The 27,690-nt window shown below is 41.3% G+C and overlaps 1 protein-coding gene across 2 annotated transcripts; it reads right to left on the minus strand.

Moving 5' to 3' along the window:
* Positions 1–7,606: 7,606 nt before the first annotated feature.
* On the minus strand, positions 7,607–27,616 carry LOC124147000. 2 transcript variants are annotated; one of them, XM_046517588.2, is made up of 23 exons: positions 27,242–27,616; positions 25,012–25,255; positions 24,752–24,914; positions 23,464–23,606; positions 22,307–22,457; positions 21,919–22,061; positions 20,900–21,056; positions 20,365–20,498; positions 18,307–18,430; positions 17,891–18,021; positions 16,858–16,987; positions 16,554–16,693; positions 16,148–16,301; positions 15,446–15,647; positions 14,607–14,743; positions 12,878–13,105; positions 11,208–11,431; positions 10,772–11,003; positions 10,277–10,550; positions 9,741–10,000; positions 9,281–9,518; positions 8,932–9,035; positions 7,607–8,532 (listed from the first exon to the last, which is right to left on the minus strand). In XM_046517588.2, the coding sequence occupies exons 2-23, from the start codon at positions 25,248–25,250 to the stop codon at positions 7,786–7,788; spliced, it is 4,455 nt and encodes a 1,484-aa protein (XP_046373544.2). In that variant the 5' UTR covers positions 25,251–25,255; positions 27,242–27,616; the 3' UTR covers positions 7,607–7,785. The 2 variants fall into 2 exon arrangements, with proteins under 2 accessions (XP_046373544.2, XP_046373545.2); XM_046517589.2 differs by having other exon boundaries at positions 27,230–27,616.
* Between the last annotated feature and the right edge of the window lie 74 nt (positions 27,617–27,690).

A 27,690-nucleotide genomic window follows, 5' to 3' on the forward strand; every position in this document is an offset into this window, starting at 1 on the left:
TCATAACATTTAGGAAACTATGACGTCACAATACCAAGGTGACAATGGACAAATAACTTACGCCTTTACATTTAACTTAGGCGCGTATTTATGAATGAAATGTTGCTCTTTTTTTAACAATGTAGGTTCATGATCAAAATTTAGGTTATATAGGGGGAAAACTAAAAAGTTGCCGTTTCCACATGCTTCTAAATGTTCACTGAGTGGAATCGTGCGGTTGTGTGGCTGCTTTATTTGTTAACGGTGAAGATTCATTCTTCTTTTTAATTTAAGTTCTGTCTTTCCGATATACTTTTCATTGCATCCACTACAAACAATCAAGTAAATAACATTTCTAGTATCACAAGTCATATTTTGTTTTACAGTAAATTTAGTGTCCTTTGTGGACTGAACAGCCTTCAATTATATTGCTGCAAGTTAGGCAACGTTTGTCACCGCACTTAGAAACCTGTGGAGTAATGACAACAGAATCAAATTTAGAACTTGTCAAAATCTTTCTAAGGTTTTTGGGTTGTCTTTGGCTGTTGATAATTTTGTATTTGCTCAATATCTTCTCCATTTTAATAATTGGATTCAAAATAGGCAGGTATCGTTGGATCACGGATAATGTTTTTTCATGATTAGGGTTGAAGGTAGATACTAGAGTTAGATTATTCCCCATATTGTTTTTTTCAGACTTTTCTCTCAGTTTTAGTTGCTTAATACTTAGCGCCTTCTGTATGCTATCTTCAATTATTTTTGCGGGATAATTTTGATGCAGTAGGAAACTCTTAAGTTTAGCAAGGCGAGTAGTTTTAACATCATTCCCGGAAACAATGGTACAAATACGTCTTGCGAGACAGTAACAGCTGTAAGTTGACTTTCACTGGTTTTTAATATGATAAAACAGTCGTCTAAAAACCTTTCCATGAATATTCAATTTGTTCTTTCATAGATTCACCAAGAGTATCTCTCACCTTATCATAAAACATATTCTCTAAATATCCCAACACAAGGGTTGGATAAGTAGGGGCTACCTTAGTACCCATGGCTACTCCTTTCTTTTGTGAATAATAAGATCCATCAAAATAAAACATGTTATTGGTAATAACCAACTTCAATGCATCAATGATATACTCATCCGAAAATCTATCTGATATTTCATGGCGGTATTCTTTCAGCCAGTATCTGGTGGCTTCCAGTCCGAGCTCAGTTCAATATTACTATACAAACTAACAACATCAAAACTAACTAACATAGATCATTCCGGTTCCTCAGTAGGTAATTTACATAATATATATATATATATAAATAAAATAAGTAATATTTCCTATCTAAACTTCATAATAATCTCTGTATACATCATTCAAATCAGTAATAGCATTACATCCTGATTCGTTCTTATGTAGAAGAAGAATAATTTCACCAGTGACAAAGGAATAATCTTTGTGGGGATGTGCCTGGTGGTAGTATCGGATAGTGGCTGGTGAAGCATATGTGGGAGTTGGGTTGTGGTGAGTTGTGTTAAGTTGTATTTGTGACCGGATTATGTAATCGACACTGGATTGAATATACAAACCACTCCGTTATGAATTAACGTCCCGAATCTGCACGCATAGTCTATGCAGATAAACTCACTCGCTCACACAAAACTCAACCATCCACTCACTCACTAGCCACCCTACTTTTTGCCTGAATGTCCTTTCCCCAAAATTCACATTTATTTGTCAAACATTGCACATATGTTTTCTCAGTACACCTCAGATTACATTTGCTTTCACTTTTGACAAATTGTCCTGAACTTTCTCTGGTCACCGCCTTCAGTAACAAAGCACATATGTCCACCGTGTACATGAAAAGCATGACCTGAAAGGACTATCACGAGATAAGACTACACGACCCTCTCATACACATGCTCCTCTCATAGCTGTTTATCTATTTACTCTACTATTGGCTACGACGTATGTGTCGCGCATGTGTTGCGTTAATGTAATGACCAGTTGCCATACCACAACATAACATACTCCACATCAATATCAGAAGCATCACATGATAGTAAAGTACACTGGTTTCTCAAGCACACGACGTGCATGCAACCTGAGCGAGTATGAATACATACAAGCGACAAAGCCGTTTCACAATTCATAAGAAATGTCTGCTAAAAGCAGAGTCGAATGTACGGTTCCTACTATATCATGAGCATGTGTTTATGAACCACTATCAAATAGTGACGATACCAGGTGTTCGCGAAAAGGTAAGCGTATCCTGCCCCACCGGTGACGACCGTCACAAACACATGCAAAGGCAAGCCGTTTTTTCATCTGAACGGGAACATATGGTACAATGGTTAAGACTGAGAGACTGCAACTGATTCCGCTTCCGGATCGACAAATCACACAGATATAGATACAGACAACACAAGCGACTGATGAAATAAAAGTACCTAACAGTACCCATATTTTTTTTAATTATTTTTTTCTCGATTATGAATAAATCTTTCTCACTTATTATTAAAAAAAATATTGACTTAAAAATGAGGTTCATTCAACTCAAAGTATTTCTCCTTTTGTTTCTTTATTAGTGAGTGAGTGAGTTGGGTTTAACGCCGCTTTTAACAGTATTCCAGTTATATCATGGCGTGTCAGCTTAATGTGGGAGGAAAGCCCGAAGTGATGCAGGTCTCAGACGTTAACCACTTCAGTGAAACGCACGAGCACGGGTATGGTGCTGACAAACCTAGAAACATAATCAGGGCGAACCGGGATTCGAACCAACAATCATAGGTTTCTGGCGTGCCCAAGGGACGCAACTCTGCACAGCGAATCGCGGCGCCTTAGACAACTGGGCCGCCCGTGCCCCCTCAAAACACGTCTTTGTGACATAATTAAGAAGGTGTTTGGAACCAGTACATGAATGTATATGGCCATAGGTCGCAATACGCTATGCAGAGTAGCGTCCCTTATTTGTGTCATAATTCTATGATCACTGGTTCCATTCCGAGACTCGTTCTATTCTTTGTGAGCTGCATACCTGCGCTCTTTGGTCTTATCAGCGTATGAACGTCTGGGACCTGCATCACGTGGTCTGCCCTCCCACATCAAGCAGACACAATATGATATAAATGTTAGAAGCATCTGTCACCTCACTCACTCTGGGCTGAATTCAAGGTTATGATCAAATATCATCGAGTATGATCCTCATGCACATCACACCTTCAGGAGAGCTTAATATACAATTGAAACATAAAATAACATTCAGGTCTGCTATAGTATGTGCATTCCAGTTAACTCGTAATTATTCAATTCAAATACAATAAATATTAAGGGCACATCAGGACTCAATGACAAGCTATCAGCTATCATTGAATTCTGATGGCGTGTCATTGTGTCCTGATGGCGTATCATTGTGCCCTGATGGCGTGTCATTGTGTCCTGATGGCGTGTCATTGTGTCCTGATGGCGTGTCATTGTGTCCTGATGGCGTGTCATTGTGTCCTGATGACGTGTCATTGTGCCCTGATGGCGTGTCATTGTGCCCTGATGGCGTGTCATTGTGCCCTGATGGCGTGTCATTGTGCCCTGATGGCGTGTCATTGTGTCCTGATGGCGTGTCATTGTGTCCTGATGGCGTGTCATTGTGTCCTGATGACGTGTCATTGTGCCCTGATGGCGTGTCATTGTGTCCTGATGGCGTGTCATTGTGTCCTGATGGCGTATCATTGTGTCCTGATGGCGTGTCATTGTGCCCTGAATGCGTGTCATTGTGTCCTGATGGCGTGTCATTGTGTCCTGATGGCGTGTCATTGTGTCCTGATGGCGTGTCATTGTGTCCTGATGGCGTATCATTGTGTCCTGATGGCGTGGCATTGTGTCCTGATGGCGTGGCATTGTGTCCTGATGGCGTGTCATTGTGCCCTCATGGCGTGTCATTGTGTCCTGATGGCGTATCATTGTGTCCTGATGGCGTGTCATTGTGTCCTGATGGCGTATCATTGTGTCCTGATGGCGTGTCATTGTGTCCTGATGGCGTGTCATTGTGTCCTGATGGCGTATCATTGTGTCCTGATGGCGTGTCATTGTGTCCTGATGGCGTATCATTGTGTCTTGATGGCGTGTCATTGTGTCCTGATGGCGTGTCATTGTGTCCTGATGGCGTGTCATTGTGTCCTGATGGCGTATCACTGTGTCCTGATGGCGTATCACTGTGTCCTGATGGCGTGTCATTGTGACCTGATGGCGTGTCATTGTGTCCTGGTGGCGTATCATTGTGTCCTGATGGCGTGTCATTGTGTCCTGATGGCGTGTCATTGTGTCCTGATGGCGTGTCATTGTGACCTGATGGCGTGTCATTGTGTCCTGATGGCGTGTCATTGTGTCCTGATGGCGTGTCATTGTGTCCTGATGGCGTGTCATTGTGTCCTGATGGCGTGGCATTGTGACCTGATGGCGTGTCATTGTGTCCTGATGGCGTGTCATTGTGTCCTGATGACGTGTCATTGTGTCCTGATGGCGTATCATTGTGTCCTGATGGCGTGTCATTGTGTCCTGATGGCGTGTCATTGTGTCCTGATGGCGTATCATTGTGACCTGATGGCGTGTCATTGTGTCCTGATGGCGTGTCATTGTGTCCTGATGGCGTGTCATTGTGTCCTGATGGCGTATCAATGTGTCCTGATGGCGTGTCATTGTGTCCTGATGGCGTGTCATTGTGTCCTGATGGCGTGTCATTGTGTCCTGACGGCGTATCATTGTGTCCTGATGGCGTGTCATTGTGTCCTGATGGCGTGTCATTGTGTCCTGATGGCGTATCATTGTGACCTGATGGCGTGTCATTGTGTCCTGATGGCGTGTCATTGTGTCCTGATGGCGTGTCATTGTGTCCTGATGGCGTATCATTGTGACCTGATGGCGTATCATTGTGCCCTGATGGCGTGTCATTGTGTCCTAATGGCGTATCATTTTGTCCTGATGGCGTGTCATTGTGTCCTGATGGCGTATCATTGTGTCCTGATGGCGTATCATTGTGTCCTGATGGCGTGTCATTGTGTCATGATGGCGTATCATTGTGTCGTGATGGCGTATCATTGTGTCCTGATGGCGTGTCATTGTGTCCTGATGGCGTATCACTGTGTCCTGATGGCGTATCATTGTGTCCTGATGGCGTATCATTGTGTCTTAATGGCGTGTCATTGTGTCCTGATGGCATATCATTGTGTCCTGATGGCGTGTCATTGTGTCCTGATGGCGTATCATTGTGTCCAGATGGCGTGTCATTGTGTCCTGATGGCGTATCATTGTGTCCTGGTGGCGTATCATTGTGTCCTGATGGCGTGTCATTGTGTCAGGATTGCGTATCATTGTGTCCTGATGGCATATCATTGTGTCCTGATGGCGTGTCATTGTGTCCTGATGGCGTGTCATTGTGTCTTAATGGCGTATCATTTTGCCCTCATGGCGTGTCATTGTTCCCTGATGACGTATCATTGTGCCTTGATGGCGTATCATATTGTACCCTGATGGCGTATCATATTGCCCTGAAGGCGTATCATTGTGCCTTGATGGCGTGTAATTGTGTCCTGATGGCGTGGCATTGTACCCTGATGACGCATCATTGTGCCTTGATGGCGTGGCATTGTACCCTGATGGCGTATCATATTGCCCTGAAGGCGTATCATTGTGTCCTGATGGCGTGTCATTGTGTCCTGATGGCGTGTCATTGTGTCCCGGTGGCGTATCACTGTGTCCTGATGGCGTATCATTGTGTCCTGATGGCGTATCATTGTGTCCTGATGGCGTGTCATTGTGTCCTGATGGCGTATCATTGTGTCCTGGTGGCGTATCATTGTGTCCTGATGGCGTGTCATTGTGTCCTGATGGCGTATCATTGTGTCCTGATTGCGTATCATTGTGTCCTGATGGCGTGTCATTGTGTCCTGATGGCGTGTCATTGTGTCTTAATGGCGTATCATTGTGCCCTGATGGCGTGTCATTGTTCCCTGATGACGTATCATTGTGCCTTGATGGCGTGGCATTGTTCCCTGAAGGCGTATCATATTGCCCTGAAGGTGTATCATTGTGCCTTGATGGCGTGTCATTGCTCCCTGATTGCGTCTCATTGTGCCTTAATGGCGTATCATTGTGCCCTGATAGCGGGTCATTGTTCCCTGATGGCGTGTCATAATGCCCTGGTGGCGTGTCATTGTGTCCTGATGGCGTATCATTGTGCCCTGATGGCGTGTCATTGTGTCCTGATGGCGTATCATTGTGCCCTGATGGCGTGTCATTGTGTCCTGATGGCGTGTCATTGTGTCCTGATGGCGTGTCATTGTGTCCTGATGGCGTATCATTGTGTCCTGATGGCGTGTCATTGTGTCCTGATGGCGTATCATTGTGTCCTGATGGCGTATCATTGTGTCCTGATGGCGTGTCATTGTGTCAGGATGGCGTATCATTGTGTCAGGATGGCGTGTCATTGTGTCCTAATGGCGTGTCATTGTGTCCTGATGACGTATCATTGTGCCTTGATGGCGTGGCATTGTTCATTGTTTCTTGCTAATTAGTGAGCGGCACTTTGATGCGACGTCCAAACGTGAGATCATTATGCAACATGACCAAGGTGATCAGACTTCAGTCTCATTTATTCGGTGTATAGTTCTCTGTATAAGACACAGTATTGGCATAAATAAGCACTTGACAATAATCAACAGCAGCTTCGTACACAGTGGAGACGAGATTAGAAACACATTCACTGCCAGGCCTAAGAACGTATACACTCATGTTTGATGGTGGCTAAAAAGAAACAAACAAGAAATGTTTTTTGCATGGTTATGTTTTTGATGCGCGTTTCGGATGTGTGTTTTGGATGTGTGTTTGCAGTGTTTCGGCGACTGTTTTCAGTTTAGTAATTTTTTGTTTACGTTTGTAAAATCTTTTTTTAAATAGATACAAACCATGGGTATCACAGTTAGGCATACAGAATTATATGACGCATCATGGACGGTTTCAAGAAGTAATTTGTGGATGGAGTATTTACATTCGGCAGCCAGTAACATCACAGTTTATGTCCACAAACACGCTTTTAACCCATTAACAAATCGATCAATGATTCGCACGCACACATTATCAATATGATTATTAACATTATTATCTCATATTATATATTATATTTATTACACTCACTCAAATAACACTTCTTTGAGTGCAGATTCCCGTTTCGTGCCAATCACATTACGCTAATAACACACTATGTAGTATTAAGAATACATGGAAATACATGTACTGTATTACAAGTGTTTCTGCCATGTATTTGTAATATTATGAACACACTAAACTATATTATTTCATTGGTTTTCTATGTGACAAGATGACGAAAATCAATTACACATATACATAATATACAGCTTGGCATCTCTCTTCCTATGGGTAAATTGTAGAAGTGTTCAGTTCACTATTGGCGCCTCGTTGGTTAAAGTAAACAATGCAAAAGTATCTACACTAATCAGAAAAAGGTAGGCCTTCTGTGTTGAAAAGTGTATACTAGCAACGATTAAATCAAAAGACGGAAAAAAATAGCAGAAGATAAATAACTGAAATGACTGCTTAAGGCGGAGGTTTCTTATGAACGTGGAAAGGGTTTTATCGCTTTTATTGACAGTTTGTCACGGTTTGCTTTTAAATTAAACATCAACACAAGAATATCCAGTCCGCTGAAACCGACACCAATGGGCGAACAGGGCAAAATAGAAGTAAAAACTATGTGGATGGATCACTGATGAAACCAAGTGTTCGGGAAAGGCTAAATGTGTTTCTACAATATCAAGCAGGACCTTGACTTCTTTTGCTCTGGTTGACTGGGCGGTGGTTGATGTCTCTGTGGTTGCTGCTGAGGCGGGGGCTGTTGCTGCGGCTGGGATTGTGGCGGGGGTTGTTGTGGAGGAGGTTGCTGATACTGCTGTGGAATCCTTTCTGTTCGTGGTTGTTGCTGTTGTTGAGACGGCTGCTGTTTTTGTGGTGGTTGTTCGGGCTCTGGGGTCGATGGTGGTGTGTCCTCCTTATCGTCAATATTCACTTCAGTAGACGGAACAGGTTCTTCTGGTTCCTCATCACCTGACACAATAATATTCGGCACGTACTGATCTAATTTGGTCAATAGTTCATCAAACTTTTCTCCATCCCATCTTTCCTGAACAGATTCATCCTTGGCAAAGTTGATGTACAGAAGCTGAGTGAACACCATGCTCATCGGACCAGATGGTGGCCATGTCATCTTCTCCAGCAACAGAGGCACTATTGGCTTCTTGAGGGCATCAGCGAGACTGACTTCCCTCCTGCAGTTGGCTGACAGAGAATACTTCGAGGTGACACACGTGAGCACGATCTTTGCCCCCCGCACACCCTTGTCAATTTTGTCATAGAGGGAGTCCCCACCTCCCATTTGGTAGATGTCCATCCAGACGGTGAAGCCCATCTCAGTTAGACGCTTGTACATGAGTTGAATCTGCTTCTGTTTTCCCCACTGGTAGGAGATGAATACATCAGGAGAGGCTGCTCCAGACTGTAACAAATAAACACGGAAACAGTGAATATGTGACACATAAACAGTATATTTAATCACCTCTAAGCATGTACAAAATATTTTACCAACAATGATGCGACTTTAAATATTGTAATAAACGGAACAAAACCCTTTCCACAGTCATAAGGAAATCTTTGCCAAAAGCAGAATCCATTGTATATCATCCAACTATAGCACGCATTAGTGAATCACTATCAAAAAGTGAAAAGATTTCATGATCTGAAGGTAACACTTTTATTCCTCGTTTTTATATGCAAACAAAACTCAGATAACTGCAGTTCAGAATGAACATATAAGCCTGTGATCCACAAATGTGACCACGGCAAAAGTATAAGAAGTAAACTATAGTTAATCAAATATTCGGTCTGTTCCACCTACTTCAACCTCCTCCTGTTTCTGCTGACTGGTGGCCGTCATCGCCTTCACATCCTTCTTTTCTATTTTGATTACTTCAGCCACAGGACACCACCAGTTCTTGTATTCTTTGTGTGAAAAAAATATATGTTATGGCGTTCTTTCAAATTCATTTGAGTTTCAACAATAATAGATTATTAGGTAGATTTCAGAAATGTTTAAGATAACTTTCTCATCATTCGAATGTAACTATCATTTCAGCATACCGGGTGAAAGTTGAAATCCAACATATCTGGAATATCTTCACTGAATTATGCATTACATAAATATCCACACACACCCTCTCGCTATCTATGCTTCCCAATTTGCCCACCTTTTTCCACCTTCTGTTCCTCCGGCTTGACGTTGTTGTAGTTGACCTGCATCAGGAGTTCCTGGAACTTGGCTGCTGACCAGTACCTGACGTCACCCGTCTCCTCCCCAGGCCGGGTGAAGAATCGGATGAACAGATACTCACTGAAGATTGGCCCCATTGAGCCTGGTGGTGGCCATGATAGTTTCTCCATCAACAGAGGGATGATGGGCTTACCCAGGCTTACCGAGAGGTTCACCTTAAGCCAAAACACAACATGTCCATATAAAAATCAATGCACTTCATCGAACACATTTCGAACACAATACGCCTTTTCGTCACAGTTTCTCAGCAATTGAAATTATTAACCCCCAGATGAATGATGTCATGGATTATTAAATATTCTTTTGTGGAACACTTGAAACTTTGATGTTGTTAGAAAATAGACTTTAATGTCAATGGAAATTATCCGGACACATACCTCTCTATTGCAGTTTGGAGACTTGGCATATTTGCCAGTGACACAACAGATGACGATCTTGGCTGCCCTGATTCCCTTGTCAATCTTCTCGAACAGCTTGTCTCCGCCTCCCATCTGACCAATGTCCATCCAGCACGTGAAGCCCGCCTTCTCCAGGTGCAGCTTCAGAAGCTTCACCTCGTTCTGGATTCCCCACTGGTAGCTGATGAACACCTCTGGAGGCTCTGGGTACTCAAACTCTTCGTCCTCGACTACAGCTTCTGAGAAAATAATAAAACATGTGGCCATTCTATTATCTTAAAACTATGTTGACAAGACATCAATACGTGATTATAAGACATTGTAACAATTGAACTTTCCTTTAATGGTGACAACTGCTGCAACGCCAGGATAAAGCTGTTGGAGAAAATACAAAAATAACAATATTATTCTTCTACATTAATTTAGTAGTGGGAATTGTGATCTTCAAAAATGATTAAACATTTACATAACGGTTGGTAAACATATGATAAAAAATATACAATTCATGTATTTACCTGTCATCTTCATTGCATTCTCCACGATCACAGCGGCATCCATCCTGTCCATCTCTTGCAGTGCAGTCAGCACAGCGTATGTGGCTTCCCTCGTCTTCCGAGTGGCGTACCATTCATTCAGCATGGCCATACATGGGTCGTGCATCTGAGCCCAGCTCCTGATGTCATCATTGGTGTAGCCAAGACGTCTAGAGAGAAGTGTCCAGTCCAGAAGGTCTTCAGGGTGGAGCAGTTTGGCCACGTCTCTTGCCCAGAAGGGAGCATGACTGAGTGTCTTGATGATTGATGAAAGAGAGAGTTGTCAAATTAGTCTCCAATGATCTTTGTTTACTTTACAAGCATCATCAGTAGTAAACGTAACAGTATTAGCAATTTTCCATATTATATTGAAAGGAACAGATGGTTTAGATATTGTTCATTACCATACAAAATTTCGTGTTTTTACATCGTTATTCTTGAAAAATTCGAGGATCACTCCTTTCAAACCATGCTTACCTTTCCATCGAGTTCCTCCACTTTAGCCTTGGTGTCATCCACTGTCTCCTCCAGTTGGCCAATCTTCTCGCCATGAGCCTTAACATCGACTTTGACCCCATCCAGCTCCTCCCGCTGCTCACCCACCTCTTGGTTGAGCAGCACCAGGCCAACCTCAGTCCTGGTCACTCGTGTGTCCAGTTCCTCCACATCTTCTTTTACATCCTTGATCTCTTCAGCCAGGGACTCCAGGCTGTAGGTATATTAACATAGTATATTGTCAGAGAAGCGACTTTCAATGAACGGATCAGTGACGCATTGCTGTAATGAAAGTTATAGTTTGGAAAGTAGTAAAATATGTAATTTTACTTCAAGTGTTTCGAAGAACTCCACAAGTTCTACCAGGCATAATTTTCAGACCTTTATGAAGTTTTTGACAGTGCCATAGTATTCTCACCTTCTTCCTTCCAGAACATCCAAGATAAAGGTACACTGATCCTTTGTTGTCTGGACAGTAGATCGTTTCCTCAAGTCCCCTATGGCTGGTTTACGACGCTCCAACAGTGGTCGGTATACACCACCTATAGCACGCATCTCATTGAGACAGGAGGAAGTCACCATGTCGTCTTCAGGATCTCGAAGGGTCTTCTCTAGATATGCCATCACTTCCTCTGCCACAGCCTGTGTTACGAACATGTACGTAATTAATGCCTGTACCGAGCTGTTGGCTATTCAATTGTCTAAATTGATATATGTAATAGTGTAAACTAGTTCATAACGAACACTCTTATAACGAACTGACGGATATAACGAACTGTTTTTGGTCCCCTCCATTTGCTGCTTATATGCTGTAAATGTGCTTATAACGAACTACGGTTATTATGAACTAAATTTAGTGGCCCCTTTGAGTCCGTTATAACCGTAACAGCCTTACCGCTTTTTGTCCAAGTTACGTTATAGATTTAGGTCCTCTATCTGTGTGATAAATGGGTTTTATAATAATGATATTTATTTATTTGAGGTGTGTTATATTTTAACACAAACCAACATAAGTTATTGATGTCGATCAACTGATAGAGAAACTGATCTTGAAATCGCGAGAACGCGAGAATGTCCCTTTCAGTATTCCATAGAGTGCAGTACTGGATCAAGTGTTTCTACGTGTACGAACAGTCCAGCAAAAATAAAACAAGTCTCATCCACGTTTGCCACCAAGGCCAGCTTGAAATCCCACATCTATATTCAAACATGATTTGTCACTCAAACACGTACTTTGCTAGCACAGTACTATCATGTGCCATATATTTTGTTTGTGCCACTAAACTGAAACCCTAAATTAATTTCTTAAAATCGTAATTGAATAGTTCCTCAGTACCTCAGTCAATTAGACGAGAAATCGGTCACCTGACCGCGAAATTGACGTTCATAAGTTTATGAAAGACACAACTTGACGTTCATACGTTTTTCCAGAGATCGTGTTCTTGAAATGACGTAGACACTGACGGACTACTTCCACATCCTGGGGGAACCCCTGGGAATTCCCGAGCACGAATATGCACAGAAGCGTTCTTTCTGATCATTTAGACCCTTTTATCTTGAACTCAGCGTTTTAGTATACATTCTGAAACGCTAGAGAGTTTGACTGCATGATCGTTCTCGAATATCCTTGCTACGACCCATCCTAGTGAACAAAACGAAGAAATGCACATCCAAACTATGGTAGTATCGACTGGATCCGTGTCTTTGCTGGCAGTGACTGTCTACAGTAATCTATGACTTTACCTTAGTGTCTGTTTGATACATCTTTAATCACCTTTCAATGATAGGCCAATTGATCCTACGTTCATACAGTTAGGCCCTCACTCTATGAAGGTTCATACTCCAATGAACTCACACAAAGTGAAAGTCAATTCTTAAATGATTTTTTGGCGTTTATGTTTCATATTTAACAATGATCATGTGAAGAATTTAAAGGCACTCTAGTTCGTTCTGTTAATGGGATCGAGCAGAATATATTGTTTGCATTCTAAATTTGATGTTTGAAAGGATTTGCCATCATGTTTGTGCCAATTTAGTGTTTTGTAAGCCGCAGTGTATTGAGATTTGAATATATTAAGAACAATGTACCTCATCGTCACTCATAATGGCCACATTCTTCAGAACAACGAAGAGTTGATACTTGGCACCATATTGGGAGTTAACATCGCCTTCCATCAGGGTTTTCAGGTTGGGGATGAGCTTTCTTGGCATCTTCTTGGAGAGTGGTTCCATGACCATCAAATACATTGCCTGCATCCTTTCATCGCCTTGGAACATCTCCTCAATCAGCTTTGCAATATGGTCCTCAGTGAACAACTGGAAATAGTTCAAATATCTCTGGATAGTTACATGTATGGTACACCATTCTGATCAAAGTGCATGGTCATTTGCATAAACGTTTCCTTCCTACCATTTTAAATTGTGATATATTTGTCATTATAATTTGTTATAATGTTTAATCAATCATTTGTTGTTTTGTTTTTTTTAATTTTAGAGATTAATCTATTGTTTCAATTGAGCCTTTTGTATTTTGTCAATTTTCAGTTTGTGTCGGATTGTCACAACCGTGAAGGGTAGAGAAATGATTTGTTATTTGATGCCACGAACAAAGGTATCGATGCGGTTACCATAGTTGTGATAGAATAACGGTCAGATAAATGTATCTCAATGTTAACAAATATATCCTTGCCACTTGTTGCCTGTCGGATTTTCGGACATTTCATTGCAACGTTTGCTTCACTTAATCTAAGTAAATCAAGAACTACATTTCAATATCTTTTTATTATGTGTTAATATTTTAAATGAAATATTTCTTTCACAGTGATGCTGCCATGAATATGTTAAGGAACAATTAGAAAATGTGTGAGAGCTAGCAGCAGTATACCGATTTAACTCAAGATCAATATGGTGGTGGCTCTCTGATGATTTGGGCTATCATCACCTACAGCTGTTCAGAGTGACCGACGTTACCAATCTTGATGACTGACTCACAGGGGTTGATGTGGTTATGAGGCCTGCCGTCGAACCCTTTGAGTGTAGGATTGAGCGACAGTTTACAACATAACATATAGCCATGCACAGCTCGTGTGTCGGTTGAGTTTATTTTATGAAAAAGAACATCTGGTCAGCCTTGGCTAGCCACAAATCCTGACTTATACCATTGAAATCTGTGGGATTAACCTTGAATTTATGTCCGATTGCATCACAATCTGGATAAAATCTTTGAGCTCTGCAGAGTGGTGGTGCTCACGATGCGTGGAGCTAACATCAGCAGCCTCATCACGAATATGCCAAAACAAATGTTGTCCGGGGCAATTTGGTCCTAATCGGGTTCAATCACAGATGTAAGCATGCACGTCTTTACCTTTGATTTGACATTCAATGCATACGTTCCCGTATTTTATTCCATATTGTTATAGGGCTGCAGTGTAATGTGATGAACAGTGTTGTGATTGTATGACATTGATTCTGCTAAGATTCGGTAGAAGTTTATGGCATTGTGTTTTGACAATAATTGGTTGTCAAGAATATAGTAATATATAATGTAAGCAGTGGTGTTGAAGTATATATGTTGGGTATTGCTATTGTAATTTTTGTGCAGTAACTGGTATTGATTCGTACACCTTAACACTACAAGTATTAATTGTCTACCATTTTTTGTGGTTTGTTGGTTTCACACTGAATTCTTTTGCGTACAGATTTCTGGATAAATTATGGTTTCATTTTGGTCAACACATAGCGTTAAGTATATATTACCCACCGCTATAAAACGGTTTGTATCCACTAACACTTGATTATACTTCACTATTACACTTACATTCGGTTGTTTCTTGGCTATCTCTGTACACCAGTGTAATACAGACGACCGTTCTGGGGTGTCGATTAACTCGAAGAGAGTTTGGAATTGTTGATCTTGAAGGTTGGGGTAGTGTGGGTAGATTTGACTAAGGGGATCTGAAAAAAAAACCAGTCAAGGTATTTGTAATATAATGAAGTCTCTCCCTGAAATCGTCCTTATGAACAAATTTAAGGATCATGAAATCGTATGATTGGGTGTGTGTTTGTTTGTTGTTTAAACGCCACACTCACCTATATTTCAACTGTATGACGGTGGATGGTAAAGAATCGAGTCTGTACAATCTGGACAATCAAGAGATAGATATTGTGAGCAACGAGCCACGCCGTCGGTGTACGATGACACGTAAACCTATTCTAACCCGGAATCCATACGGTGGCCGCGGTAACGTCCACCTTATTCTACATGTAGATGTTGAAAGAGGTCTAGACTAAACGTGTGATGATATATCATATTGCAATACTGCATATATATCTCCTTTCTCGAAAGCGGTAAAAAACTGGTTTTAATCACGTCGAGATAACGGAGTTTCACAGTATGCACAGATACAAGCAACTGCTTACCTCGTCCTAAATTCATAACCCAAAGTGACATACATTATCATTTCCCTTCAAACAAGAGAGTCTCAGTACTAATATAGGTTTAACATTAGGTTTTTTCCACGACAGACACATCCGTGAAATCGTCCTCATTAACAAATTCCAAGATGAACGAAAGAAGGACAGCTCGTATGAAAGCAACCTTTTGTTGCATGAAGGAAATATGACATTATTCACGTAAAGTCGAAACGTAAAACATACATAACAATGTGGAATTCTCTGTGTCCATGTAGACGTCCATCAGCTTGGGAAAGAACGGTGCCATGATCTTTGACCCATTCCCCACAACGACGCTGACCTGGGCCATGGCCATGTCAGAAACTTCGCTATATTCGTGAGACAGCAAGTTGACGATTTCTCTCACCACCAGGATGGCTCGCTGCATCTTCTCCTGGTCGTCCAGCTTAGGGAGAAGAAGGTTCCATGATGATACAAGTAACGCATGTAGGTTGACTGTGTGATAATGTGTAGCAAATATATCACCTGGGATATTACTATTCCTTCTATATAAGGTATGAGTGAATAGATGGGTTATATCAAATTCTACCATGACGTTGGAACATAACAGATTTTGATTGCTCAATCAGAGGTTTCAAAAGGCGTTGATTACTGTCCAAGCAGATTATATTAAAACCAACAAATATTAGCCGAAACCCCGTGAAGTATCAGGCAGATGAAACTACGTGGATTATACCATGTAGAGTGTGGAACTCATCAAACCAGAGGACTCTATCAGTAGAAGTCATTGTGCAGAGATGCATCCCTTATACATACGAGAATTTATAATCGTAGGTTCGAATTCTTGTTCAACCATGACTATGGTTCTGGTTAACTATTTCATGAAAGTATTCTCATACAACGCGTCCATTTATAGGCGAATAATGTTGAAACTAAACTACTTACAAGGCTCAGAAATTGTGTCGCGACCGAACAGTACAGCTGGAAGTAGATTGTGCTTGGTGTGTTAGTTTCCTCATCAATGAAGTCTCCCTTCATCACCGTCATCACAAAGTAGGCAATGACACTTAGGTCCTTTTCAGTAATGCTTTTTGGCTCTCTGCAAGATAAAGAATTGGCGTTAGCCATCAGTTAGCATTAATCTGTCATTAGGTTTATTTTAATCTGTCTGGGTCTGTCAATGTATCTTTAATCTGTTTGGGTCTGTCAATTACACTTCATCTCAGTCAAGTTGTACGTTACAGTATATAGTGTATATGTCAGTTTTAACACTTTGTACAAATATCACATTTTGCCTATTTCGTCCTGTGTCAGTTTCTATATATCCGTGCAGTGTACATGTACAACTCACAAGGCTTCAATCGAGCTCGAGGCAAGCTTGCTAACAATCCTGCCCGAATAACCGAACCAGTCGGCTTTCCAGGGAAAGTTGGGATCCTTCAGGAAGGGCAGCAGATTGGAAAACGTCGACATTATCAGGTCCTTGTTTTTCTGAAAAGATACAATAGAACAAATATTAAAATCCTGTGTTATAAACCCATAAAAGACAAGAACAACTGCAAGATGGCTACTGTCACCAAAGATAAAAACTGTTTAGAAGAACAATTACCAGGATTGTCGTCAGTCCAGAAGTCGCCATTTACAAGTATACTCACCTTTCCGATGAACTCTATTTCATCTGCAACTTCACGTCCAGCTTCGAACAGGCGCCCTTCTCTCCTCTCGAGAATTTTCAAACTAAATTCGACCATTTTGTCAACCATTTGGGGAATTATACGATCCCTCCTGGAAACAAAATGTATATAGTTTACGCTGAACCAATCAAACCAAAGGTTACCTTGCGTGACATCACTCGCACCAGTACATCTTTCATCCGTGTTCTCTGGGTTTCCAAGTTTCAAAGCACCGCGAAGGGGCTAAAGTGGGGATGGTTAAGGCACGTGTCACTGTATACTGATAGTACTAAGGTCATGTGGCGATCAGGAAAGGCCAATTCTTAGTTTCCATGTGACTTTTGCGTGTTATTGTATCCCAACAGCATGGATAATTGCTCATACTATGATCGGGTATTGTCTACCCTATGGCTTCTTCATGCCTCTGTCACGCGGCTGCGTTTGAAGAGAATCTCTATGCAATCAGTCTCTGTGAATACATACAGAGACGAATCTGGCATCATGAAGGGTGGAATTCAAGAGAGCATGCGTACTATTATATATACGTGTTTCACAAAGTAGGTAAAAGCACACGTTTTTCACTTTGCAAGTAAATACAAACGTGTTTCACAATGTAGGTACAGCACCCACGATATACAAAGACGTACTTAACATGAGATATTTACTCTAGTACGATACATCTCTGCAGAGATTGGATCACCCCATAGCTTACTGGTTCGGAGTGTTGTTCTGGACTAGTGATGGCGGACTGTATAATGGAGTCTGGACAAGGATAGCCAGTGACTGAAAGCATGAGCACCGTTCCGATCCATCAGGGCACGATGACACGGACGTCCCAGAGTCGGAAACGCCATATTCTAACCCGTAATCTCTACGGGATGTCACAAGAGATTTTCAAGCTTGAAATCATAATTGACATGAAAACCTGTTCCTCAATGTAAATCTTTCCTTGCAGGTGAACATACACGTTTTGTAAACCAATTTCACTTATACATATGGGTAATTGTAACCTTACTTCAATTGATCGGCGAAGTAACTGCAAAAGTTTTTGTAGGATTCAGCAAACTCCTTGATCTCTTTCTCTTCTCCAAACACTCGGACTGTCATCAAGATGTCCAGAATCTCATGCGCATCGTTCACATGCTCCTGAAAACAATCATCAAGATCATGGTACCACAGATTCCATAGCATGACACATTAATTTCTTGAATTCTTACATTATATATTTCTTATTTTGGATTAATTCTCAATGTTTAGGTTGTATGAAAAATAGGATAAGTCTAGTTTAAATTTTTGAAATCTTTAAAAAAGTCCCTTTGATACATTCTGCATACAATGTATCAATTCTAGTTATAGATGTTGATTCTAATTCTGTGTAGGATGTGTAGGATAATAATATAGCGACACTAACGTGGTCGCTGATTATGGCACCTTCCATTTCAGAAACTTTTCAGCTTCCCTGACGCAATTATAGGCCGCCTTGGCTGTCATCGGCTGGTTGATCCGTAGACATGCCTTCATCAGGTCTATCATCAACCTACGGTGTTCAGGAGTTCTGCAACATATTCACAATATGTAGTTCTCTTTCAAATGTATGTGACGCCACATAGTCAAAAGTACAGTCAAGTGTTCATACATAGACACGTATTACGCATGATACATATAAAACATATTGAAGCTCAAACGTATTTAATTAAACGTATTGATTGATAATTTGCAACAAATTCATTAGGATTAAATTAAAACTTGAAAGAAGCCGACTAAATGTATCAATGTATATGAACGTATCGTGCCCCACCGGGGGCACAAACATATGCTTAAGCAACACACCAGAAAAAACCATTATCCACCATAAAACTTTACTGAGGCCTTGAATGTTGTAACCTTGATTAAACAACTTTTGTGCAAGAGTCGAGTTATGCTCTTGGAAATCTTCGCCGAAAGGGCACGCTTGATTGTACGTCATGAGTTGTGAAAAGTAATTTGCAGTTGCAGGAATAGTGTTCGACATAAAGGGAAAGTTGAGTATTGCAACGTCGTCCCTCTTGTAATGCAGTCTTGTTGAGAGTGTCTTGTCACTCTGCTATGCATAGATCTAAATATTAAACAGCTGAGGCAGTTTTACTGGTCTCCTATATTTTCAGGTGGGGACATCAGTGGTGAAAGGGAATTTGCTATTTGACCGTTATTGAATGATATCAGATAGTTGATATACATGAAGCTTAAGTTCTCTTGGCCAAATTACCTTGTTTCGACCAATCCGAGCAGAAATTCTGATTCATATGCATAAAGAAACAGATCGACAAGAAGGGGAGCACATGGGGGTACCCATGGGGATACCTACTTCTTGCCTAGAAGATGTCCTACCCTCAACCTTCACATAGATGTATGGTCACCACGTTTAACAAATGCCCCATGGATCAAGGAATGGAGTGTTTCCTCAAGTTAGTCATGTTGGATAGTGGTGTACAAGGTGGTCAAATCAAATGGTTTGACAGAATTGAACTTGATGCTTCTCTGAGATATTGCAAAACTTTAAGCAAATCCTATGTGTTTTTGAGAATCCACATGATATTAACTCCACTTTTCTCAACTATTTTCTGTGAATATATAGAAAGGCATTCATTGATTGTATTATGAATTGTGGTTAATCGTGGAGTCAGGGATTTGGTGGTACATGTTGTGGATCCAGCAATATATCTCTCTTTGTATGGAGTTTTATGTGACTTTGGAATCCAGTGCAAAAGAGGAATGGACATGTCTTCAGGTTTTAGAGTCAAGTTAAACGTTGATAGTAGTTATAATTGTTTTGGCAGATTTTGTTCAGTTAACATACTGGCCTAAAATATGGCATTGTTTGATATGTCACTTTTCCAAGTTCTTTGATCAAACAATTAGTGCAGTGATGCTAACTAACAATGCTATCCAACGTCAACATGATAATCACATCTATGACAATATGTGTCAATGAAATGCTTTTATGTTGATTCGCTTGCCACGTACGTCATCAATTTGTTCTGGTAAGCTAAATACATCATGAGATGTACCCATTTCTTGTTCAAACTCGAGTATATGTTTCTCAGGTGCAAATTCATTGGTTGAATATAGTTTTACAAAATGTGTCTCTGAATTTGGTGTTCCGTAATCTATACAAAAAAGCAAATCCTGTCTCCTGACTAAAAGAAGTCTAATGTATTCGTCAGACACGATCCTATCATTGTAACAATTTCTTATGATATCTGTTATTTTCCACCAACATTTGACAAAATTTGCGTAAAATAGTTGTTCTGTTTTTAATCCTCCAATTTATACCCATACGTCAGTATTGGGTGAATGTTAGAGTCAAATATCTGAACCGCGCATACAATAGACATGTGATATTTACGAAAATATGTATTATAGGAAACATTGCTTTCATTGCCTGTAGAGATATATACTTTTTATTATTTTTTTCTGGATATATCTGGTTAGCATGAACACGGGACCTACTTGTTCATGGCCTTTATAAGAACATCATATACAGCTGCGTCAACAAATTTGACCCGCATCAGGGTGTGGTCCTCCAGGTTGGTCAACAGGTCAATCAGCTTCCTCGCCATCACAGTGAACAGCTCAGAGTTGCCCTTAATAAGTAGAGAAATTGCAAGGATTACAAATCATGCAACGTTACGCAGCATCTGTCGCGGTGAGCAGACAAATGGGAGGCCCGAAAGTCTGACAGCGTATAGCTAATAGTACTTCGGTAAGGTGAACACTGAAAAAACGTTAAAGAAACATGTTCGCTTTGCAAACACAATAACCATTAATAAACTGCCGGGCAAATGAAAGCATACACTTGAAAGTGTCGCCGAAACACTGCAGACATAACGTTCAAAACACAACTATGATACCCGTATCAAATACATCACCATCGAATAACAAGTTCTTGTTTGCTTAATTTTAGCCACCAAAAAACATGGGTGTATACTTTCCTTTGCCCGGCAATTGTGATGTCCACTCGGGTGGTTGTCTATGTGATTCGCACCGTTATAGTAGGCTTGGCCTTCTCCTCCTTTGTGTGGAACAGGAAATATCCAACAGCCTTTATAATGGGGTGGATGGGGCTCCCTGCTTTCCTGGTGCAGATCGCAGTCACAAAGTCCATGATGTCTGCGTGAACTTTGTGCAGCATGAACGTCTTGCTGGAATGATATAATCGCAGGATTAGTAAAGGCTGTGGTGGGCAGACAGTCTAAAGAGGAGATGACCTTGAGCCTTCTGGAAATCGTAGATATGACTTAAGTATGAGTAGTACGCGGGTCAATATGAGAATGGGGTGTCACAAAACAACTGGGACCACTTGCACACATCGACCTTAGCGCTAAGACTATCGTAAGCCTATGTTAAAGTTTTGGAGTAACGAGCATCTTACCGCTGCGACTATCGTAAGCCTATGTTAAAGTATGGGAGTTACGATTATCTTAGTGCTAAGACTATCGTAAGCCTATGTTAAAGTATGGGAGTTACGATCATCTTAGCTCTACGACTATCGTAAGCCTATGTTAAAGTATGGGAGTTACGATCATCTTAGCGCCAAGATCGCTTTGTGGAACCGGGCCCTGGACAGCTACAGGTATAAGTGACGGTCTATAATTTATACACTGATAATTGGGGAGAACGGTGAAACAATCTTGTTATCAAATGGACAAGGTACCATGAAAACTATATAATACATAAGAAGTCGGTCGATACAAGTATGGTCACACAAAAGTACGCCAGTGGTCTAAAGATGGCAGGGATACAACTAACTGCTGACCAGTGTCGTTGGTACAAACAGATCAAATGCTTAAAGGAAATGGATTGTGGCGCGGGTACTTGCTCACCTGCTTACATGGCTAAAGGAACCCTGATTGTCTGCATGTGTCGTGAGTACTCGCTTACATGTCAGGGCTAAAGGAACACTGATTGTCTGCATGTGTCGTGTGTACTAACATGCGTACTTTATACTTACATACCATGTCTAAGGGACATTGATTGACTACACGTATCACGGATTCTACTCACCCGATCGCTGACAGCAACATCTGAACAATATCAGTTACACTCTTGAGCACCTTCTCGGACTCCTCGGTGGTGAGGTTGAGATGGCAGATGATGTCTGCAAGACGCTTCAGGAAACGTTTGTACATCTCGGGGTCAATGATGTCCTGAACAACGGATGATTACAAACTTTAAATTCTCTCTCTCTCTCTCTCTCTCTCTCTCTCTCTCTCTCTTCCATCCAACCTCTTCTATTCTCTATTCTCACACTCTATCCTCTCCCTCTATCCTCCATCTAACCTCTCTTTAATCATCTTTTATTCTCTCTTCTCTCTCCCTCTCTCTCTCTCTCTTCTATCTCTCTATCGCTCGCTCTCTCTCACACTCACACGTATGCACAACGTGTTCTCACCTTGAAGATGTTCCTGTCATATATATACCACAGACTATGTGGAATGCGGTGGTGGATTTCCTGAACTTCCTTTGAACGAGTCAGGAACGTTAACTCTAGGTAAATGTACAATTCTATGAACTCTGTCTGCATTTCCTTGAAAGTTTCCTCTCTGAAATTAACGACAGCATTCTTATTGGCTTGGAGACTGCACATTCAATCTTATCATCGCAACTTCTGGAAGTGAATACAAAATTATATTAATGCAGATTTGAAACCTCCACATAGTTGAACCGCCTCCGTGGTCTAGTTGTAGAGCGTCTGCCCTGAGAGCGGGTTTCGGGGTTCGATCCCAGACCGCGTCATACCAAAAGACGTTAAAAGATGGTACTTGTTGTTACCCTGTCTGGCGCTCGGCATTAAGGAGCTAAAACAAGGACTGGTCGACTCGGAGTCAGTATACTGTGTCTGAGTGGAGTATTTATGTTAAACTGCGGAAATGTATCTCAGTCCGGACTAGTACAAGCAGCCACACAAACACACACACGTACATGCAAGTCGCTATATAAGTGCAATAATCTTGGTCGCGACGTTAAACCCCATTTCACCTCACCTCACCACATAGTTGATATACATGATACAACAGATAAACATGCATGTAGCCGTAATACTGTCAATGTTCATGTGGTACCGTGAGTTAACAGTGTCATGAGGTATCCCCATACAGCTTTCAAGTAGACACTTTTCTCTTTTTTATTTGCTTACTACAAACATTTGTGTCATACTGATTTGACGAAATGAGTGTCAGAATTATTGTTTTTTAAGCGAGTGAATACATGGATTCTTACACGAATTTCGTAAAATCAGTATGACGTGCATGCGAGTGTAATAATCTTTTTATTACCCGTTATGTCTCAATCATTTTGAACTCCCCTTTAGAAACATGCACTGAACACGACCGCCGTCTAAGAAAACAACAACTGACGATGTCTTCACCTCTTACGTCGTTGCTAGTCTGATGTCATTACGACCTTACGTCTGACGTCATTACGACCTTACGTCACTGTCGAATAACGTCAACATTGCCGCCCTGGAAGAAAGCAACATACTTGTGCACATACGATTTTTATCAAATTAGTTATTTATAACCCGATGGGAAATAACAGTTATATACTCACTTGAAGCAGTCTTTTCCAACGATGTAATCGATGGCTGTTCTAAAGGTGATCTCGAACCTCTCTCTGTCAGGCCCAGGCTCCCGGCTCCTGTACTCCCTCATCAGAAACCGTACGTGACTCTTCAGCTTGTCTCCTGTGAGGTTCTAAACAGAAAACACCTGACAACTTTCACCGAGAATATTCGTGTATATTGTCAAGTGAACACCCACCCGAATTGAAGGTAAAGTATTCAATGCGGCAACAACCCAAATCCTTGATACTTCAAAAAGTGCTGTTCTTAATAACATGCACCGGCGCTTTTGGAGCAGATACATCAATCATCATGGCAGTTAGCACATATCTGTTTACTCCTTCTAAACACAGTGAAACACTGCTTCACTGGACATTACCGTTCTCAGTGAAATCGTCTGGACCATCAAATGTCTGGAATAACGAATCATGTCCGAGGTGAACTCATATCCTGTCCTGCATATCCATAGTAAGGGAATCGTTACATATCTTTAAATAGTACCTTATAGTCCAAATACTAGTAATGCAGGTTGATAGTTTATCACTGAGATGAGTATTTACGGGGTTAATCGGGGGTTTAAACCCACTACCCACCGTGTCCTAGTAGGACACAGGCTGACCACTTGTATGTTGTAGCTGTTCTCTTTGAGAGTTAACATTTACTGACTTTAGAGTGTAGCATTTGTTTCTTTAGGATTTAGCATTTACTAACTTTCGGATTCAGCAATTACTGATTTTAGGGTGTAGAATTTCCTGACTTCAGGATTTGGCATTTACTGACACTAAAATTTGGTTTAATCCAAATACTAATCCATGGAAACTATGCAAAGTGTGTATTTAAGGTAGGCGGTTCACAAACTAATGTGCTATACCTCCCCGTAGAAAGGCTACGGAGTGTGTTGAGGCATTTACCGATGCTACGATTTGAGATAAACTGAGTTGATGAAGGTTTGTTGTTTGTTTATTTATTTGTTGTTGAACGCCGCACTCAGCAATATCCCAGCTACATGACGGCCATCTGTACATAATCGACGTACAATCCAGTCCAGATTGGACCAGACAATCTATCGATTCACCCAATTGGGATACGATCACATGTATAAACCAAGTCAGCGAGCCTGACCACCCGATCCCGTTAGTCGCCTCTTACGACAAGCATGGTCATCTTTTACGGCAAGCATGGGTTGCTGAACACCTATTCTATCCCCGGAATCTTCACGGGCATTGGTCAGGACAGTTTCATAATACCTCTCAATATACAGATGCAACGTGCACTTACATGATAATACTCTTTAAACCCAAAGCCACGGTTGCCAAACATCAAGCTCCACAACTTCATGTGTGTCGTCCCCGGCCCCTGCTGGATCAGGTCGTGAAGGAAGTCGAAGCAGAAGTCATGGATGCGGGACAAGGATTTCATCTTCCCATTTTCCATCAAATCCCTGAAAAAAACGCGTTGGATAAAAAACGTAGGACAGATGTATGCATGTTTTGATATGATAAAAGACATGAAATTCCAGGAAAATGTTCAATACTCACTCTGACCAAGTCATCAGATTTTCCAGCACATCTTTAGCGAAATAAAACTGATCAGAACTCTCTCCGGGGAAATCCGGTCGACACACCCCCTTCCTCAGCAACCTGAACGCCCCAAGGAGATCCTCCTCGTTCACCACCGCCTCGTACTTGTCGGAGTTTATTCTCTGTTCATTGCTGAAGTCAACTCTCTGGTCATGGCCCGCCGTCATGAAGTCGTACCTTCGTACCAGGTGCTCCATCGTCACTGTAGACGTAGAGGGAGGGAGTAAGTCATCGGGTTTCATGTCATATATATATATTAAATAAGTAATATTTCCTATCTAAACTTCACAATAATCACTGTATACATCATTCAAATCAGTAATAGCATTACCTCCTGATTCGTTCTTATGTAGAAGAAGAATACTTTCACCAGTGACAAAGGAATAATCTTTGTGGGGATGTGCCTGGTGGTAGTATCGGATAGTGGCTGGTGAAGCATATGTGGGAGTTGGGTTGTGGTGAGTTGTGTTGAGTTGTGTTTGTGACCGAATTATGTAATCGACACTGGATTGAATATACAAACCACTCCGTTATGAATAATCGTCCCGCATCTGCACGCATAGTCTATGTAGATAAACTCACTCGCTCACCAAAAACCCAACCATCCACCCACTCACTAGCCACCTTACTTCTTGCCTAAATGTCCTTTCCCCCTAATTCACATTTATTTATCTAACATTACACATGTTGTTTTCTCAGTACACTTCAGATGACATTTGCTTTCACTTTTGACGAATGGTTCTGAACTTTCTCTGGTCACCGCCTTCAATGACACAGCACATATATCCACCATGTACATGAAAAGCATGACCTGAAAGGACTATCATGAGATAAGACTACACGACCCTCTCATACAAATGCTCCTCTGATAGCCGTTTATTTATTTATTTACTCTACTATTGGCTACGACGCATGGGTCGCGCATCATATTTATCTATGAGTTCTAATGTAAACATACTGTGCTCCATATTGCGTTAATGTAATGACCAGTTGCCACAACACAACATAACATACTCTACATCAATATCAGAAGCATCACATGATAGTAAAGTACACTTGTTTCTCAAGCACACGACGTGCAACCTGAGCGAGTATGAATACATACAAGCGACAAAGCCCTTTCACAATTCATAAGAAATGTCTACTAAAAGCAGAGTCGAATGTACGGTTCCTACTATATCATGAGCATGTGTTTATGAACCACTATCAAATAGTGATGACACCAGGTGTTCGCGAAAAGGTGAGCGTATCCTGCTCCACCGGTGGCACCCGTCACAAACACATGCAAAGGCAAGCCGTATTTTCATCTGAACGGGAACATATGGTACAAGTTTGAAGACTGAGACACTGCAACTGATTCCCCTTCCGGATCGACAAATCACACAGAAATAGATACAGACAACACAAGCGACTGATGAATATATTCTGGAATGAGTACATAACAGTACCCATATTTTTTTTAATTATTTTTTCTCGGTTATGAATAAATCTTTCTCACTTATTATTCTGAAAATATTGACTTAAAAATGAGGTACATTCAACTCAAAGTATTTCTCCTTTTGTTTCTTTATTAACACTGATAATGGAACACTCAGTTTGTGTACCGCCGTCACTTATGTCACATTACATGCGTCTGTGATCAGTGAACTGCGTTGTGGGGCGGAGGCCTTTAATACAATAAGGTTTGTTGACCTTGATTACTTTATCATTGTGTACACTGTGTGTAACTGCTACAATGTTTATTCACGCACTGAACTAGTACTGCTGAGAGTGTTATAGCAACCGTGTCATAGTGCGTTATTTCCAGATGGCATAAATAACGATTCCCAATAAATCTTGTGTCATGTTTCACCTCACTCGGACACTCGGTTTTAAACAAGGGTGTATAAACAATGAGTCCGCTCGATTGATGATTTCACGTGTGACCCGTTCAATGTGACCCATGTTCAGCTGTCAATCACTATTGCTGCGTGTGTGGGCTCCGTAGTCCCTTGTTACAGACGCTGTATGCTGTGCTTAGAATGAGGGTTTCAATGCTGGACATATCCATACATGCTTCACCTTTACTTGTTGTCTAAGGGTAATTAATGTACATTGGCAACATTTAACATCAAGTTGTGATGGTATTACTGTATGTAAACGACAACATGATTTCAATGTCTATGTTCATATATACCTGATGCGTTACCTTTGTCAAGTACGTCGTTGTAGGTGCTAATGCAAAAACAACACACATCAGAATCCAATCAGTAGTGTCCAGTATCCAGTATCTATATACACGCTATGCTGTACATCCACCTCCAAATATATTCCACGTTACGCGTCTCACGGAGAATGACATCAAGTAAGCCGGGCGGCGTGGTGTCACAGATACCAAGCCCTGTTGTTGGAATGGCCTCGTGATAGCTGTCTCTACTTTGACCTGATTCCAGTCATTCATCCAGTCAATGTTTGCTACCATGGCAATGTCTAAACAGCTAAGACCGTCGATTCTCGCGTACGTTTGTCAATGGAAATACCTGGTGCATAATGACCCATACAACGCCACTCCAGGATAAAACGAGGCCGCTGATATCGTTTATGTTTAAATATAGGTATTCAAGAGAATTGCGCAATGTATTGATCACAATGAAACGA

The sequence above is a fragment of the Haliotis rufescens genome, unplaced genomic scaffold, assembly GCF_023055435.1.
Source record: "Haliotis rufescens isolate VD_foot unplaced genomic scaffold, xgHalRufe1.0.p SCAF_1, whole genome shotgun sequence".
NCBI classification, from domain to species: domain Eukaryota; kingdom Metazoa; phylum Mollusca; class Gastropoda; order Lepetellida; family Haliotidae; genus Haliotis; species Haliotis rufescens.